This window comes from Ischnura elegans, chromosome X (genome assembly GCF_921293095.1).
Source record: "Ischnura elegans chromosome X, ioIscEleg1.1, whole genome shotgun sequence".
In the NCBI taxonomy this organism is placed as follows: Eukaryota; Metazoa; Arthropoda; class Insecta; order Odonata; family Coenagrionidae; genus Ischnura; species Ischnura elegans.
Window position 1 is genome coordinate 87,816,471 of NC_060259.1, and position 19,989 is coordinate 87,836,459.

The 19,989-nt window shown below is 37.0% G+C and overlaps 1 protein-coding gene across 1 annotated transcript in view; it reads left to right on the plus strand.

The window, feature by feature from the left end:
* The first annotated feature begins 6,069 nt into the window (after positions 1–6,069).
* Positions 6,070–19,989, plus strand: part of LOC124171029 (heterogeneous nuclear ribonucleoprotein Q-like) — a 147,962-nt gene continuing 134,042 nt past the window's right edge. Inside the window, exons 1-4 of the mRNA XM_046550168.1 lie at positions 6,070–6,206; positions 6,604–6,798; positions 12,951–13,183; positions 17,124–17,231. Of these exons, the coding sequence (XP_046406124.1) occupies positions 6,606–6,798; positions 12,951–13,183; positions 17,124–17,231 (534 nt within the window). The 5' untranslated portion in view covers positions 6,070–6,206; positions 6,604–6,605. The remainder of the gene's footprint in view (positions 6,207–6,603; positions 6,799–12,950; positions 13,184–17,123; positions 17,232–19,989) is intronic.

Sequence of the window (19,989 nt, forward strand, 5' to 3'; positions counted from 1 at the left end):
GCTTAAATTAAGAGTTGTTTACACTTGTCAGAGATTAAACAAAAAATAAAATCCATTTTAAAGTTCCTTTATTTTTAATACGTAGTTTATTATGCTCCCAAACCAACTGTTAATTATTAACCAAACCTTTCAGTGCACATTTCATAAAATTCAATTATTTTACTCTCAAGTCTGACGGACCCATGATGGGTGGTTGTGTGACAAAAACATATGTTAGGTGGTTAAGGGTTAATTACGGCATCGCAGTTCAAGTTCTGCTATAATCCTAACTTAGCATATTTAAAGCTCTACCAAAGAGGGCACCTGCAGGCTGATGGAACCCACAAAATAAGCCTGCTGACGGTGGTGCCCTTCGAGGCATCTCAAGAACAGATCATTGCTGATTGCCTAACAGAAGGCGCCCCTTGGCCTGCAATGCCCCTAGGCACATGCCTATTTTGCCTTACGGTAAATCTGGCCCTGAATATCCATTCAATTGCATGCCGGGTTGAGATAGAACACGCTCTTATGATGGCCACGGTTAACTGCTTTATTTACTTGTATCCTTCACTGTAAGAGTCAATATCAATATTATAATGGCAAAAACACTTACAATAGTCATTATAACAATGCACAACAAAGAGTCATCGCCTAGGGTCCAGTCTCCCAGATGCCAACATTGGGTGAGGATATAATCAGTCAACTCATGCGAGTATAAATAGGGTTGCGTAATGCAAGTAGTTACATAACATAGTGCATTCTGAAAGTAATGCAATTGAATTTCCCTTGCAGCCCCAATTGGTTGGAGTGGGATCAAACTACTAGGAGTAGGTGGGGTGGGCACTAAGCTTTGTCGCAAAACCAATCTCAGTGCTCTCCAAGCTACTGGACGTCAGTTATTGTAAACCCTAGCTGCCCGACCTTGCAATGGAAAAAATTGAATCAACAATTGAGCAAAGTTTAAGTTTTATGCTTTACTGAAAAAAATCTCTTTAGGAAACAAAATTAGCTGTAAGGCTTATAGTGACTGTTCTGCCCTACTCACAAGTTTTGATGTGGTTAAAGGCCTTTATGGAGGCCTCCTTGCCACAATCGCTACGTATCCACACCCTGGTTCCTGACCAAACAACAGGTTCAAATGCTGCCTCACCCCCCCTATAGTCCTTAAGTCACCCCAGCAGACTTCTTTCTGCTAATTAGGATTAAGGCAGCCCAGAAATGAACCTATTCTTCATCCTTAGAAGAGATACAAACAGCCACGAAAATAATGTATGTATAGAGGCCCAAGGACAGTACTTAATAAATTTCTCATTACTCTAAATTAATGACACAATGTCCAGACCAAGAAGGAAATATGGTTCAGTTAATTAATTACTTATGCAAGTGAATGTCTCTCTGGAAGTACACCCAATAACATTTATTGAATTAGAAATATAGAGCGGCTTTTAAATACACAGGACCATTTTAACCCTCTTCAATGCACTTCTATCCAGTACTGTGAAAAATCTGAGATAGTAACCTCAGTCTTCTCTTATCTTCTTGTAATTATCGCTAGGATTGTTTCAAGAAAGAAAAAAATCAATCTTTTGAAGCTTACCAACATTTATTTTAAAAAATTGGCAGGAAAATATTTTCAGGTAAACATTCTATCTTAATGAAGTAAATTCCCACATCCGTTCGTAAATCAACATCGCTCTACAATGTCACGATACAGACAGCCATCAAAAGCATACATTATTTTCCTGAAAATGGATTTAATGAAAGCTGCTGTAAGTTCTTCATTAGAATTCTAACAGGAAACAGCCTCTGAAAATCTTGAAAATTGAAGTTCACGGATGAATCATCTTAAGCAACAGCTATGCTGTCATCATTTCAGCAAAACATAAAAGTGAATGGGGAAGTATTTGAAGAATCACCATAGATGGTTGGGATAAATAAAAATAAACCAAGTTATTTTTCATGACACAGTGTAAACAAGTGTACATTGCACAAACACAAATGTACATTGCATTTTGTACACATTCGAAAAACTTTCTGAAGCACTCTCGGAGTCATCAGATGACTCCAATTCCAAATCTTCATCGCTCCAACTTTCAACAGCATGAGGATCATTGGTACCTTATGGAGGCACAATCACATTTTGAACAACATCCCTCCTTTTCCCATAAAAAATTGCGAGATTCATTTTTTGAAGTGCTAACACAGTATAAGATATCTTATTATGTCATGTATAAATGTGAAAACTTAACCATGTAACTACTTTTCGCTCTAAATTACATAAATATGATGGCACTATGAAGTACATTTACGAAATATTAAATATCACGCTTCAATATCGATTTATAGTCTTACATTGTTGTTTTGCCGTAAGAGCTCATGGGGACGAATTCATCACACATCTATTCTTCCTTCAATTTCAGAAAATCTGAAACATTAACATGCCCCGATTACATATAACATTTTATAAAACCAAAATGAATACAAAATAAATTTTAGAAACACATAAACTTACCTATGAGAGTCAAAAACTAAAAGAAAAACAAAGCAAGTACATAGATGATCTTCAACACAGTTTGCGTTGACTTTTACCTCTTGAAGTCAGAGTTCTACCTTTCCTCGCTTGGTGTCAACATTTATTGTGCTAACGTGCTAAAAACATTACAATGGCAACAGTAGAATAACTTAGTTAACTACTGAGGGTTGAGCCTACTTCAATTTTTTTACTTGCCACATTTTTTCATTAATTTCTTCAGCTTCTTTTCTAAATTTCAGATGGCATTTCATCATTACGAGGTTAAAGTCAGTTGATATCTTCCCTCAGGTAGCTTTCACAGTCCTTCACATGGTTCCTGAACAGTTGTTAAATTACCCAGTAACACAAAAATTATGGCCACAGTGTGGCCTAGCAGTGGTTCATGTGTGATAGTAATGGCTACAGCCAGTGGCCTAGCAAGGGGTGGTCCAGACCCCTCCAAAATATAAAAACTCACGTTGCATCGCAAAAGAAAACCAAATATTGAAAAATCATAGATTTACAAAAGATTTCTTTGAAAAATGAATTTTTTCGATTATGAAAAGAATTAAAATACGTTTAAAACCCTCTACTGAGTACCCTGTTTATCAAAAATTTTATTCCCTGGTTTTGGACCCCCCTGAACAAAATTCCTGGCTACGGCTAACCTCAGCTCATATTATGGCCTGACAGTGGGTGCCATCTGGCAACCCATAATTTGGTTTGCCAAACACATACGCAACTATGGCTACACTTAGAATTGTCGCAGGAGAGCCACAGTTGATAATTTTGGTTACTGTTGCTATTGATACAGGTTTATTGATGAGTTATCAAAATGAGAGTTGGTTGATGTTATAAATATAAAGAAAGAAGAATATGTGTTTATTTAAAGAGAAAAGGCTCCAACATTATTTATTGATTTCATCTATTTCTGCTTGTTTACGAGAGTTTACTGTGATGTTGAAATGTGGGGAAGATTAGACAGGCTATCGTAAATGTTATAATGACTAAATATGTGATTTTGCCTGTTACAGATTAGCCTAGTTAAATTATCTGGAGGAGGATTTTTATCATGTTCCTGACTCAAATTCAAGGCAATATTATAATACTAGCCTATATGCAATGTTGTTTTGTTTTTTTTAGTAACTAACTCAAAAGATCATCAATGGTTATATTACATTATTTATGGTCTATTCACTGCAATAAGAAAGTACTTACAAACATATACATTTGCTAAGTACTTTTCTTTGCAATTAACTTTCCCATACTCTACTTTGCAAAGTGCAAACTACTTGGGGTAATGGGTGCCAACCAGATAGCACTCTACCCTATATATTATTTAAATTTATTGTAAATAAAAATTTTAATGTTACATTAAAATTTATTGTTCACATTTAATTTTCCAAAACTCATTATTTGTGTACTGAATGGTGGCCTTGATAGGCATAGCCAGAAATGAAGGAGGTACTATATTAATGGTACAAAGGAATTATTATATTAGTATTTATAATTTGGGATAGAACATTGTGGCTAGCCAAAATGTGGCCATACAGTGTGGCTGTCCACACTAAAGCCACATTATGGCAAACCACACTTAGGCCACAGTATGGCCGGGGGTCAAAACCATTACGGTGTCATAATGGCAACCCACTATGGCCATAATGGCTTGCCACAGTATGGGCACATTGTGGCGATAATTGCTGTGTTGACTGGGTAGAGTGGAATTTTGAACATTTTGGAATAGCCTTCGGTCTCCTGGCATTTAGCTGTGATTTCTAAATGATGTGTTGGCAACCACGAGCCTTTGTTCTATGCTGAATTCTGATAGCCTTTCATTTTGGTTTCTCAATCAGTGATTTGTTATTGGTTATTCTTTCATCTTGACCTTCACCAACAACAGCATTCCAATCACATAGGACTTTCTTCACCTCTTACCTAGCTCATTCTGTTAAACTGATTATCTAGCTGTTTCTTACCACTCTTCATAATCTGACACAGGCACGTGAATCCTACAGGTTTTGTTTCTAACTTCATCACGACTATCCTTTCAGTTAAGTGCTGGTAGCTTTTCACATGCATACTGGTGCTCATTTTAATCACTATTCCCACCATAGGCAGATTTAAGGGGGGGGGGGGATTATGCCCCTTCCCCAGACGCTCAAAAAATAAACAAGATATTTTATACAGTTATCATAAGTTTGTTTTCTGTGTTTTGGAGCCTCAATTTTCTTTATTACCCTTGACCTCCTTTCTGGTAAAATTGTTTGTCCTCTGTTTTAAGAATCCGAGCCTATTAATTATTTAAATATTATTTTTCCTCACTACCCGAAAACGGCTCGATTAGGCCTTTCACAAATAATTATATCGAGGATTTCGGAAATATATAACAATGAACGATCACATTTATCCTTTCCCTGAATTGGAGTAACCTTCCCAGACGGGACTCGAACCCAGGACCTACGAGACTTATCTCCCTTATCTCTACATATCCACTACGCCACCGAGGTGAGTATATTCTATTAAGGTCGTTTCGTTTTACACCGAGCACATCGTTACGCAATCTGATGAAGGCGCAGTCATCATTGCGTTATTTGAAGCGGAGAATCGCTAAGATAGAACGCATGGATCCGAGATGGAAAAATTGCCCCTGCGCTAATTCCGAGCGAGCATTCTCGCAATTTCGAATTTTTTTTCAGTGCTAACCTGCGCTATGATATGCCCCGTGTGAAACGGCCTAACATTCGGTGATTCGGTTGTCCGCGAGGATTAAACCAATCAAACTTTTTCATCGTGCTCTCTTAACTCCCTATTTCACGCTGCAAACTGCAGTTTTCCATTAGTGCAGTTTGTTTGTTTTGACTTACGATATGTGAAAGATTTCTTAAACTCTCGACTCTTCGAATTACAAGAGGTGTCATAGTATAGAAGGCATTAATCTCTATGTATACTCCAAACTAAATTTAATTCAGTTTATTTACTTAAATGAAAATACCCCGTTTATCTGATCCACCATTATTTATACTCCAATCATCTACTTACAATCGCATCAACTCCAAGCTGCACACCATCACTTGCACGAGGATTATAATTAACACAAACGCCAATAGCACGACTAATGCCGTAATGACTTGTTCATTACAGCACTAGTATTCATGGCAGTATATATTAAAACTGACGAAAATTGCAAAATTGGCTCTAAATCATATAGCAGATTAGAATAATTATAGTGAAGCCCAGAATTTTCTCGACCGTTGCCTCGGTGTGTTGTTGATATGCATTTTGAATTTTGCATCTCTTCGCAATAGCTTGAGCTAGAGAGCAACGGTGAAGCGCAACTATTCCGCAAGGTAAAATTATAAAAATAAAACAGCTCTCTGCACTGTAACATGGTGTAGGTAACATTAGACGACAACAATCTATCCCTTGAAAGCTAGTTTCAATTGGCGCAATCCGTTATTTGAGTCATAACTGCATAACGGTTTTAAGAAATTCCCGCAGTTTCGCCAATGTCTGTATCGCAGCTTCAGCAATTTGACCACTTGATTTTGTAGCGCTGGCTGCTTGAAATCCTTGCGCGTCGTTTGGTGAACCCCTTTTGTTCACGTTGACGTTGATGAAGCCGCCATTTGCCATTGATACATGCCGTCGAATTAATTTGCGAATTATAAGCAAGCAAAATTTAGGACTTTTAGTGATTAGTGAAGAATTCTAATAGGTAATAACACATTCACGTGGCATACGTGTTTTGATTAATTTATATTGGGTTTGAGTGTTGAATGGTGTGTTTGTGCTGTGTATTGCCGGCCGGTAGAAACCGGGGTTCAGTTATTGAATTTTGCGTATTTTATTTTCGAGTTTATTTCTAACGGCCTGTATTGACATCTGCGAAATCTCTTAGAGAAGAGGAGAATTTTCTTTTTTATATTTAGTTTATGTTGGTTTCGGGAAAGCCTCGCGTTAATATTAATAGTTATACAAGCCCTTTGCAGAGGTATTGAGTCTGTAGGACCTGTGTTTGACAATTCATGTGATGCTTGATACGTGTTAGTGTGTGAGTGTCATCTACTTCATAGGTTTCGGCATGTTCATAGTGCCTAATCTAATCATTTCAGAAATGGCCGAAGGAAATGGAATGACAACAATGGATCAAGATGAATCTGGAGATGATAGTGTTGTGGTTACTTTGGGGCCAGTAGTGCAGCCTCCCTTTATGAGAGAGAAAAATCAGTCAGAAGATTATGAAACTTTAATTGCATATGGCCTGGATGAAAAAGTTGCCTCGAAGTTGGATGAGATCTACAAAACTGGTATGTGTTTCTGTTGTTGTTTTGTTCTTGTACTTGTGGTGGTAGTCGGTAGCTTAGCCTCATCGTTGGCTTTCTTCATGCCCAGGATTTTCAGCATGTGCTTAGCCTTAATTGGTTTTTGAAGAAATCGTACTTAACCAGGTAAGGCCTGAAATTAGTGTGTTGAACCGTAGTTCGGCGAACTAGTGTGAAGAGGATGTTGATGACAAATACTCAATATTTTTTCTGAGTTATGCATCTTTGTTACCCACCAGTTTAGTATATCGCTGCGTCAGTGATAGATGCTTGGTTTTTCGTGTGTTAAATATGATTTTCTCTTGAAAAGGCGTGGCAGAAGCACGTGAAGCACATGAACGTAAACTTAACGTGGTTCCGCTAGGATGAGAAAAAATTGCTTAGGCTCACGAATGGTGGCCACTATTAGAAGCCGCAGATTCAACTATGTACTAGGTTAAGGTAATTTGAACACCCTCTCAGTTGACTGATAGGGAAATTGCTATGACTTGACGAATACTGCATTGTCGGTGACCCACGCCCATTCACTGGACATCTGTTTTCGGCATTGCTTATTTTAGGGTAAGCTTTCATTCGATGAATTAGTTCTACGAAATTCAGTATTCGATTGGCATGCTTCAGTTTTGTCATTTAATTTTTATTTTTTTAACATTTGGCTGTCAAGAACTTTCATTATTGTTTCAGTGCCCAAGCAATTTTTAACATCGCGAAACATGAAGGATTTTTTTAGTAACATCTGTCGTCCACGATTCTGATTCCATGGCTTCCTATAATCATGTGGAAGGACTATTTACGTGTATGTGGGCATGTTTCCATTACTTTTTAGGCAAATATTATAAAGGTTGAAATAGATGTTCGTGTCTAGCATCGTAGAACACCGCTGTGCGTCATTCCGTCTTGTTATTATGTGGGCCGATTACCAAACTTGGGTTAGTTATGGAATGGGAATTTTGGATTAATCATGTGATGGCGTTTCGCCTCGTCGAATATCATTCTTCATGTTGCTTCATGGCTAAGAACGTTAAGATACTCTTATGTGATCATAATTGCTACTTAGCGGTTGAGCTTTTTCTTTCCTCGTTGCTGAATTAATACAAATCTCATGATAGCTTTAATGTTCATTTTGGTGCTGAAAACATACTCATGGTATGCAGTATACCCATTGTAAATAGTGGCCTTCAATTTTCAGTGTTCGAAGTCATGTTTTACACTTCATCGAAATTGTGTTGCATTCATTATGTTATGAAGTTGAGCGTTATTTAGCTCGTATCTGAGTTTTGGGAGTTCAATACGAAATTATACTAAGTACTTGATTAAATCTTGTTTAATAGCTATAATAATATGCTATATGAGTGATTCCATATGCGCAATTAGCGTGATTATTTTTTCACATCTGCGACTTGTGTCCCTCGGTAAATTCTGCGCTGCAATTTTATTAACCTCATTTGAAGAGTTTTTTGGACAGGTTTGGTCACCGATATAGAGGAATATACCCGCTCAATCGATTTTTGTATTTTAACCCTACGAAATGCTATTTTAGCCATTCTCCGCTTCATCTCCCTAAGTCCCCTTGAAAGTCAAATAATTGTTTAGGCGATGATCATTTCTAAGTCGTGATTAACTGTGTATTAATTTTAGAATGGAGGCTTCCAAATAAACGATACCTTTGTTACAAATCTTGCTCGGAGTTGTGGCGTAATAATTCTTGATTTTTGTGCGTTGCTGATACACCTCTCATTTTGTTAATGTTGATAATGAAGTTTCCGCGATTCACCTGCACATCAGATTGGATTTAGTTTCATGTCGGTGTTCTGTTAACACTGATTGAACGCGAGTGATTCTGACGAAAGGTTCCCTAGTTCAAATCACAGATGAAGCATGCTGGCATCCCTCACTAAAGTCCTCCCTGTGGTGACCCTGTGAGACGTATAAACCCTCCCTTTGTTGAATGTCTTAAATTCATCTGCATGTTGTTATATCTGAGTCAATAGGGTTAAGGGAATGAAGAAGTATGTTAGGTAACCTATTTACACTCTTGCATATTATGGAATTATGGTGAGACAGGCAGTAAGGAGGAGCCTTTTAACTGGTCACATCTATACTAAAGTTATTTTTCTAGAATATTGTCATTATTAATTAGCTCCATTATTCTAAATATGTTTCACTGTCAATTGGTTTCTTTTTGCACATGTAGTTGTAAATTTTGTTTCATTTGCACTAATTTATTGAAACTTTGTCGGTAATTTATAAAATGCATACCATGTGATCCACTGTCAAGGGATAGTAGACATTCTGTTCCCTTATTATTACAGATTCTCATCACAGTTACATTTTTCTGCAGTGGTTATTATTATTAGCTTGATAAGACTCACACATATGCCTAGTTATTTATTTCGCAATGTTATGCAAGCTCCAGTAGTGATAACTATGTAGATAGTTTGAATGTGATTTGCGTAAAGCAGAATTTTTCCAGGAATTAAGATATTTTCTAAATTTGAGCTTCAGCAAATGAGTATAACTTTCTAGGAACATCATTCAGTTTTTACATTTTGTTGTGTTGTGTGCATAGCTTAGGCTCTGGATTTGTTTTGGTGGTAAAGCCTGAATCATATGATCTGTTTTTCTGTTTCTGAAGACTCACAGCTCCAGAGATAGGTTTTTAGGGACTAAAAAGTGATTTCTCACACCATCATTTTCTGAGTCACATGGTATTATTGGCATACCTTTTTTCATTGCTATCCGTGTCATTCCATATGTACTATTATCATTTCATTTAAAGCCACATATGGTGTTAATAATACTGTTAGCGGATATATGCTCTGATTGCCTCAAAGACTACTGGCAGTGGTTTCAGTGACTGTAAAGGGATGCTCTGAATCATGGAATAAGGGATGGGATTTTCATCCCTGTAGCCACTGTGGAAAATGATAGTATAAAACGATTATTTGTCTGGCATCATTGGAGGTTGGAAGGGATGGAAATAATGAGTGTAAAATTTAGGCATACGCGTGTTGTTGTTGTTAACCCATTTAAGTGGGTTTGCTGGTTTTTGTGGACTAGATTAAAAAATGATTTTCTGTGTGTATATGGGAACAATGGGAATTATTAGTTCTGTGAGAAAAAAATATTAGGTCAGGCCACATTATTACCCTCTGATTTCCGGCTTTTTTCATTGTGAATTGAAGAGCCATGATCAATGTGCAGGAGGGACGGACCAGGATGGTGTGTGAAATGTTCCATGCAAGCCTAAATTAGCCTGTAGAATACCTTTGATATAGCCATGATGTATGGGTTGTTGCCACAACTACAATTCGGAAGAGAAGTGCTACTCACGCATTGCTCAATAACCTCCTTAAATATCATATACAGGTCCTAAATGACCTGAGCATGACCACAATTTCTTATCTCTCAATTCAATCTACAGTCTTATCTGCTAAACCTTTCTTTCATTATAAGATACATTTCACTTTGTGCTATCAACAAGAAAATTTTACATATCTAGCAGAAGGTGTGAGGACTAAGACATGAAAGAGATAACAGTGTGATAATAAACACTTTACCCTGTGTTTTACTCATGTTAGACACAGGGATGAACGGATCCAGGATTTTTTTCGGGGATCGGATCCTTGATTTTCGGAGCTGGATCTTTCGGATCGAATATTTTCGGATCCAAATGCATTTTCAAATTCCTGACGCTGAGATTCCCCCCGATGATTGTTCAATTTCTTGGGAAGAGTCACACTATGTGCCAGTCGTATTTTGCCTTCTTTATTTTCAACGGCTGAAATTCTCCTACCTAACCTCTGCGAGAGCTTTCAAACAAAACGGTTCATGAGTAGGACAAGAATCGCATGGGACGGTGCATTCGAAAAGAGAATCGGAACTCTTTCTACCCTTATGGGGCATTGATTCCACTGAAGCTATTATTTAAGATTTTGGATCCAGATCCGACGTCTTCCGCGACTTTGGATCTGATAAAGGGCAATATCCATGGATATTTGGATCCGATGTATCCGATCTGACTATCCCTAGTTACACATGCATGTTTTTGTGACTGTGGATGAAGCAAGCATATAATCCTTCCATATTGTGTATCCTTATTTTGCTCCATAGAACTTCGGTTTGTTTCGAGTGCATGTAGCATTGTAGGATGTGTAGCTATTTACTATGCTAAGTAATACTTTTGTAGGCTAAATAACACACTTGTGTCTTTACTACTATGAAGCATTTATTCTCACTTCGAAGTAAAGACTCACCTGGCTGAATCATTGTTGGCCAAGATCGCTTGTTTATATAGTAAGGGCAAATGCAAACGCCGCGCTGGAAGTTCTTGGAACCTTCCTGATTTTCTCTACTGTGTGTTGTGGCGGATATTGTGCCACAGGTGCATTCATCATCTGTGTACAAATACCTGATGGTGGAGAATATTTTTCTTAACATGTAATCATACTTCCAAAGCGATCTTAATCGAGTGGAGTGGTTTTTAAGTTTTTAGTGGCACTGATTTGTTGAAAGTTATATCGCCAAACACCATTCATGCCATAAGTAAATAGTTGTACTTGTTAACATCACCATCATCAATAAAATTAGGTGCATGTTACATTCGTGACTCATTAAAAATCCTTCTATTACATTAAGGAATTATTTTCCATGCCATAAAAGGGAGTAGATATTTTATGCCGTACTACTTTTAATACTACTTGAACTGCATGCACATGCTTCATGCTATTTGGGATGTTATTTTTATCCCCATAATTTGATGAAGTCCATTTTTGAAGAATTTTTTCCAATTATTACGGCAGTTTCAACCTATTTTAACAAAAAAATCAGCATTTTCAGAAATGGTAGCTCATTTTCTTGTGATCTATACAATGGAAAATTACTTAAATGGCACTAGCATTGATTGAAATAGTACAAAGAGCGCAAGATTTCCTAAGGGTGGGTAGGGTGCAGGGTACACCCTTTGGGATTGAGATACGGCCATAGTCTTGTTATTTTACATTGCTTCAAGGCCCTATTGAGAGCTTTCTTCACCTGACCCTGGATCTTTTTAGTAGTGATAGTGACATTGTACTTGTATGCTCACTCCTCCAGCAAACTCTCCATACAGGTGAGTGCCTGGCTCTGACTAATGTGATCACTACTACTTTCATCTCTGCTTCAATTTCCCCCACTGTCTTCACTGCGATTCCCTTCCTCTCCTGTTTGACCTTGAGTGGTCAGGGTTTAATAAATCTTATCTTGTACATGCTGAATACCCTGTGGGAGACGCACTACTGGGGAGCAATTCATTAGTTGCTGACTTAGTCTACTCCTGTGTCATAGCAGAAAGTAATGACCACATTCGGGAAAGGCAAATAAAATCTTAGGACCATTCATTCCTGATTGTAATGAAAATCTCTGGTTCCCTTGGGCTTTGGCAAAAACTACACATTTTTGTTATAAATTATACATTTACAGATGGTAGACAACAAATACCTAAATTTACTATTGGTTATCCATTGAAGAAATCTTTTGAAATTAATCAAGATTTTTCCACCTCTCATTGTGTTCTCCAATACTATAGTTGATGCCCAAGCAAACCTAACACATTCCTTGTCAGCTAGTAAAATAATTACATTTTACAAGTAAATTTTAAAGGAAATGAATTCTGAATACTTGCAGAAAAATATGATGTGTTCGCACCGGATTTGTAAAAAAAGATTGTAGAATACATTTGAGGAAGGGTGAAACTCTTTGTTATACTACGTTGAGGATCCCTCGTTGATCTCTGATGATGGGGCCATGAAATCATTGGAGTCTAATTATAGGTACTCCCTGGTAGATAATAACTTTTTCTTAAAGCCTGGCGATAGAAGGGGTTCTCTGTAGTAGTAAGGTGTATACTCACAATAAATCAGAATTATTACATATACTCGCAAAATGGGAAGGGTTTCTCAGCTTTTTTTCTGGCTTTTAGCCTTTCTTTTACTTAGCAGATGAAGAGGAGTCATTTGCTGCATTGGTTAACATTTTCTTTAGGAATGGTATAGGAGTCTGCAAAAAAAATTGATGATTGTAGCTATTTTTATGATGTTTTTAATGCATGCTGGGTGATGTAATCTCTGTGTGAGTGACAAAGATTTTGGATATTTCAGGGAAATTGGCTCATGCAGACCTGGATGAGCGAGCTTTGGATGCATTAAAAGAATTCCCAGTTGAAGGGGCTCTTAATGTGCTTGTACAATTATTAGATGCCAATTTGGAGCATGTCAGTAATAAGTCTGCGTACTTATGTGGTGTCATGAAGACTTACAGGCAGAAAAGCAGAGCTGGCCAAGGATCACAGCCTAATAACTTGGCTAAAGCACCAGATGAGGATAAAATTAAGGTATTTTTGGAGTTATTTTATTGTCAAATCTAAGCTAAAATTTGGCATAGTTCATAGTAAGCTCTTCAGCCATAATCCTAAGCCGAGTTCACTTCGGAGTGGAACAGGTGAGAAGAATATAAGCAGAAAAGCATCTAGCTCACAAAGCAATTAGGTAAGCTGTGATTTGGGTGAATGAGGAGCACTGATCAACTAGATGTTTTTCTGGTCATGTCATTATTGTGTGCTCCGTTCACGAATGAACTCTACTGTGGATAGCAGGTAATAATTTCTTTGAGTATGGTGTTAATTCTTAGTTAACCATCAAGTAATTAATGTATGCATGGGATCTTTGAAAGAATTTGCCCTTTGCCATGAAGTTCCTGATACTCTGACCATCATGAATTGGCACTTGGCCATGTGGCTGTTGGCCAATCAGTGAGTGTCTTTCGTGCAGTTGGATGAGGTGGAGTGAGGTACCATGTGAAGATTCGGTTTTGCTAACATCAGATGTTAGTTTCAACTCAAGATAGTTGTCCTTGTTCTTGGGTGGGTAACATATTATTCACGTTACACAAAAAAGTAACCTTTGTAAACCTTTTAAAACATTGTGATGTTAGCACAGATACCGCAGACAGTGATTGTGGGTTTAGGCTATCAGTTTGTATTACAGATAATTTCATTTCATAGTATACTTACTTACTTAGTAATTTTCTGCAAACTTTTTAATTTATCCAACTTGTTTTGACATTTACTGTGTCATTCTCAAGGGTACGAGTCCCAACGTTTAATTAATGTTGTGAGGCAACTTACTGAGTCGTTATCACTCCCAGCAACATAATCTCATTCCAAGAAGTAGAGCCAGCAACGATTGAATCATTTACTCACCTAATTTCACTCTGTGGCTGATGTCAATAATCAATTATTTACACAAGATAGTTCATGAATTCTTAATTACAGTGTTTTCTTTTATGCCTTGTATTGAAGGTTAATACAACCAATTATGGTGGCAATTACGCTTTGATTAATCATTAGTTAGAGGAAAATTTCATGAATCTACAATCCTTGCTTAATTTTACATTTTCTTTGGATGTCCCATGAAATCTTCATATAATCTGTGTAAACTATGTTTTAGTATATTTTGATTTTATCTTTTGTTCAGTGATGTATCTCAAAAAATACAGGAGATTGGGATTCCAAGTGCTTATTTGAGCTCTGATGCTGGGCGATAATCAGTCAATAGTTTCAATAATGTAACCATGAGTCATGAAATTATCAAGCAAATAAGTAGGCCAACTGGCTGCATAATGGTTTCTTATGAAAATTTTCATTTTCCGAACTGGGTGACTATGGTCATGGGAAAGGTCAAACTGCATTTTAGACAAATTTTAATCAAAAAAATATCTCACAAGGTGTGCACTCTTCAACTGGGGACATTACATTATGTGTTCAATTGGGACAGTTGACAAGATCGCATTCTAATTATCTCATAAATTGTTTATTATGTATTTACTATTTGAATCAACCTTGTAATGAATCATATTGTGAGCATCATTTGTTTGTGCTACTAAGCAGAACAAATTTTTCGGCCATATCTCTGGGATAAAATTTAAACACCTGTTCTTGCTTTCATTCACCACAGACTTATGTGAAATTCTAAGCTTAACTCTAACCCACCCTACCCTGAGATGCATGACATCTGCCCGAAGCGTTGATCCTGTATCAAATGTGCAAAATTTTTGATGATCAAAGTATGTCTCTCTCTCATCTTTTTACTGGCTTACCTTCCAATCCTTTCATGCCCACCAATGTTTCCATTCTCCGGGAGGGGCTTAACAAGCATTATGTTCAAGCATAATTTTTCTGAAATATATAATGCACAGTCAGTAGGTTTGCAAGCAGTTCAACTAGCTCCATATTGAGTAGAAAATGTAGATTGTAAGTTATTGGCAATTTTAATGTGAAAATCTGGTATTCTTAGCAAGAAGTTGGTGCATTTCCCCATAAATCTTGTCCCTTGTCTTACAAGTGTCTTAGATCATTGTGTGAGCTTTACCTTCAATATGCAAAGAAATTATCTCTATCGCCTCAGGCACAACTTTGTGAAGTTCATTTTATTGTTAACGATATGAAAAACTTGAGAACTAGATGAACACTGAGAATGAGCTCTTATATTCGGATTTCTCTTGGAGGACCTAGTTGTATTGTCATAAATATTATGGATGAGAGTGCAAAATATCTGTGAAAATAAATTTGTAGTCCCACAAACATACTCATCTAGAGGGGAGTATATGAAGAGGGTGTAGTAGACTCATATGGTTAGTTATATTAAAAGTTACATTTCAAATTTGTGTGCTGGGGATTGGTTGTTGTTAATTTATTTATTTTAAAAAGTAAAAATTTTGTGTTGATTGTGGATGGAGTAGCCATCTTAAGAGAATAAAGAGCACTCTTATTAAGACACTGAGTGAGACAGAGATGTATTTTTAAGAGGTTATTGGCCCTGGATGTACAGAATTAGTAAAGATAATAGTTACAGAAGCAGAAATTAGAAGAAAAGATTGAAGTAAACAAGGGAAAAGTAACACAGAAACGGCCGAGACAAATGTATTAAGTGTGCCGAAAGGAAGAATGAGTTGTTGCAGAGGAAGAAATTTAAATGGAAACATCGAAGGAAAGATGTTGAAATACATTTTTGGATATAATAATGGCACATAGTAGAAAGGAATTTGAAGGAAAAGGCAAGATATATGAGAAAGTTGGAATGGACAATTATTTCACCTGGTAATTAACTATGCTCGAAGTTCTCATGCTTTAAAATTGTTAGATGCCGTTCGACCCCGGCTACAAAGATATTACCAATGACAATCTAAATCAAGAACAGTCCAGATTAAATAGAAAAGCATTAAATTTACGGATACAAGATGTAAGTATTGCACACCTTAAGGATATTAGTGACTGCACTCACGCTCTTGAAGCCTGGGAAATATTAGAAGAGGTTTATGCCACCTTAACGCTTCCTGACATAGTGGAAGGTAAAGGAAAAATTATTACTGGAAGAAAAATGGATGATTAGACACGAGGACCAAGTAGAAGCTTTAGCCATTAATAGACAGAACTATCAATTACAGAGTGAGCAAAATGAAAGCGGCAGTAGATTTGAAAATGAAAATGCCATTACCAGAGCTTAGAAGAAACCGATGAAGGAATACAGGTGCTACAACTGTGGTGGGAAAAACCATATGACAAGGTATTGGAAGGAACCACTTAAACAACCTGACGATCACAGTCCAAAAACTGATAGAAATGTGTTACTCAATTTGAATAAAGCTATTCTTAAGCATTGAAGGTGAGAAACAAATAACAATTATTATCAGCTGATGTAGTTGCAAAATAGAAATGGTGACATTGGATGACACTTCAGTTGATACAGAAAATATGCATCAACCATTCTGTCCCTTGTAGTAGCCTGTTTTGTGGCCAATATTCTTTTAGCAGGCTTTCAGTTGTATAGAATGTTATCTTAGGAGAAGTCCCTATCAATGACTTTTGAGCTTTTTTTATATCTCTGAGAATATTTGGTTTGATTTTTAGCAGCGTAACTCGGATCTCAATGAGTATGATTGGCTTCCCTACATATCCTCCTAATTTACTTGCTGTACTTAGACAATGTGTGAGATTAGTAACTTACTCGAGGAGCTGCATTTTATAATGATAGTGTGGAAAGCATTTCTAGTATCTTATGTTTCCTCTTGATATATTGTAAGGTGGGTGTGGCTAATGGCAAGGGATGTTAATGAGTCATACATGCTTACTAAGCAACTATCATGCATTCCTTTATCAGGTTTGTTATCTGAAAAACTGGTAATGATGGGGGTTGTATTTGGGAAATACTTTCTTGCGATAATTTTTCTACTGTTATGTTGTTGATTGTTTTGTAATGCGTTCTCTTTTCTCCCAGTCAATATTGGAGAGGACAGGGTATACATTGGATGTCACTACTGGACAAAGGAAGTATGGTGGTCCACCCCCTGGATGGGATGGCCCTACTCCAGGAAATGGCTGTGAGGTGAGTTAAAGAAATCGGGTGGGATTTGATTAATGATATGGGTAAGAGAACTAAGTATTTTTAGCTAGGACTGTTCATATGATAATATTGGTTATTACAGTCCTTCCAAGTTTTTATCTGTGTGTATTTGAAAGAGTGCTTTTGTAAATAATTTCTTTGACAAGGCTTCCATCTCGTATATGCTGTTAGAACTTGAGGCACGTTAGATGTGGAGCCATTTGCCACTCCTAATAGTTGATGATTGTAGATCTGTTTTATCTTTCAGTGTGGGTATAGGTGTTTAGTTACATAGATTTTACATGTATGATAATAAGGCACTATGATAAAATCTTCATACATTAGTATGATATAGAAATATCTGTTATACCCTAGTGATAATTTTAATTACTTGTTACTCAATATATGTGGGGGTTCATGAGATTGTTTAACCTTTAAAGCTCATGCTTCTTTGTTGTTAACAGTAAATTTCAGTAGACTGCTACCATCCATGTTATAAAAGACCTTTATCACCATTAATGGCTATGGGAAAGGTAATTTAATTATTTTTGAAGAGTATTATACTGTATCCTATAGTGTGTAAGTGAAATAACTTTTCCAAGTTTGTTAAGCTGAAATGCTCTCTAGATTCCTAGTTGGTAATTATTAGATCGCGGGGTAAGCAAATGCCTGTCACAGAAGGGTGGTCCTGGATTACATTCTCTTTTTATTCAGTATGTAATTACTAATGCTATGATCCTTTGTAAGCATATTGCATTTAATATTATTTTCTGTTCCCTACAAATGGAAATAGCATTTCAATTAAAAACCCATTCATTTTTTTCTAATTATATTTTCTCATGTTTAGCCAGTATTAATGCACATACAACAATTTCAAGCTGCAAAATTGCTAAGATGAAGACTAAATTTGCTTCTTTATTTTTACATATTCATTTGCAGTCGAACTTGAATCATATCGGTGATGTTATCTCTGGTACACTAGAAGGTGAGGTGGTTAAGCTTGGCCATGCCTAACTGGTTTACCTGGTGGCGTACCCGAGAAAACTGCACCCTCATCATATGTCTGGAAAGCTGAAATTCTTACACATGAAATATAGTTTGATATGGTATTAGGGGGATGAATGCACGAAAGCATGAATTATCACACTTCAATGTTCGAAACACTGGTTCAAAAAAAATATTGATGGGTCATTCCATATCAACTCAACCAATTTTTGGGGGATCCCACGCCCACCATCTCAGATTTTGATCATTTTGTCTTGTTGTTAGTTTCAACCTTAGTTAAGAAAAATCCAAAATATTAAAGAGATATTGCAAGTATTTTCCAAGATATGAGTGTTTGAAGTCAATGAGGAACACAAAAATTCTGCGCACCAGTAAAATTATTCAAAATACCATATTTGTGCCCATTGTGTGTTATTTAAAACACAGTTTTCAAGTGAAAATCGTTTTGATCACATTTTTGAAAACTATAGCTGCATGTTTGTAGCCTCTAAAATTTTTTCTAGCTTCGCTCACTTGGTTTAGGTTTTACAGTGGATCAAATATGGTAGTTTTGAATAATTTTACTGGTGCGCAGAATTTTTGTGTGTGCCTCATTGACTTCAAACACTCATATCTTGGAAAATACTTGCAATATCTCTTTAATATTTTGGATTTTTCTTAACTAAGGGGGAAACTAACAACAAGGAAAAAATGATCAAAATCTGAGATGGTGGGCGTGGGATCCCCCAAAAATTGGTTGAGTTGACATGGAATGACCCATCAATATTTTTTTTGAACCAGTGTTTCGAGCATTGAAGTGTGATAATTCATGCTTTTGTGCATTCATCCCCCTAATACCATATCAAACTATGTTTCATGTGGACCCTGGTTGAGTTGACATGGAATGACCCTGATGCTAGGAGTCTCCCTGCTTTTTGCTAACTTCCGGGGAGTATTAGTAGTAATTACTTATCTGCTGTTACTATTACTGTTACGCATGATAGGTGCATTATTAAAGTGAGCAATTCATCATTTTGTGAATTCTCCTTGGATTTCCAATTTTGATATTATTCGTATTAAGTGCATTTCAAACTGGGAAGTAGTATGTGAAACAACTAAGGTGGTGGAGGCCCTAGTGAAAAACCTAAGAAGAATTCCTGCTGCATATTGTATATCAAGGCCTGCAATTGATTGAGTGCATGGTGCCATGATGTGTTGATAGCGGAGGTGTGCGAATAGTATCCGCAAATACTCGAATACTAGAAAGTATTCAATATTCGAGATTTCAAATAATTATGCTAAAGGCACCATCTCAAATACCTCGAATACTTTGAATTTTGCGTCATACACTGGTGCACGCACAACGTTGGTAGTTGACTCGGAAAAATTTAGAGAACTCTAGTCGTTTAGTGCATGCAGCACTGTAACCGGATCGAAACCGAAAATGATCAAGTGAAAACATCAGAAAATCCCCGGTTTCCCCCACCAGGAGAACCTCACAATCAGTGCTGTAGGATAGTAACTACGTAGCACAATTCCCAAAATCCGCTACCCCCTCCATCCATCAGCCCTCGGCCCCTCCTCCGGCGCTTTCCTCCTCTCCGAAATCAAACAAAAGGCCCCAGCTCGCGCAGGGTTTGTATTACGAAGACCATAAATCAAAAGCTTCCAAAGAAAATATCAAGTTACAGGAGAATAATAGAATCGTGTTTCCCTCTTTCTCCCCCACTGACCTTTTTCTGCCCACCTGCTTCAAATTTCCCCATTTCTGGAGGTC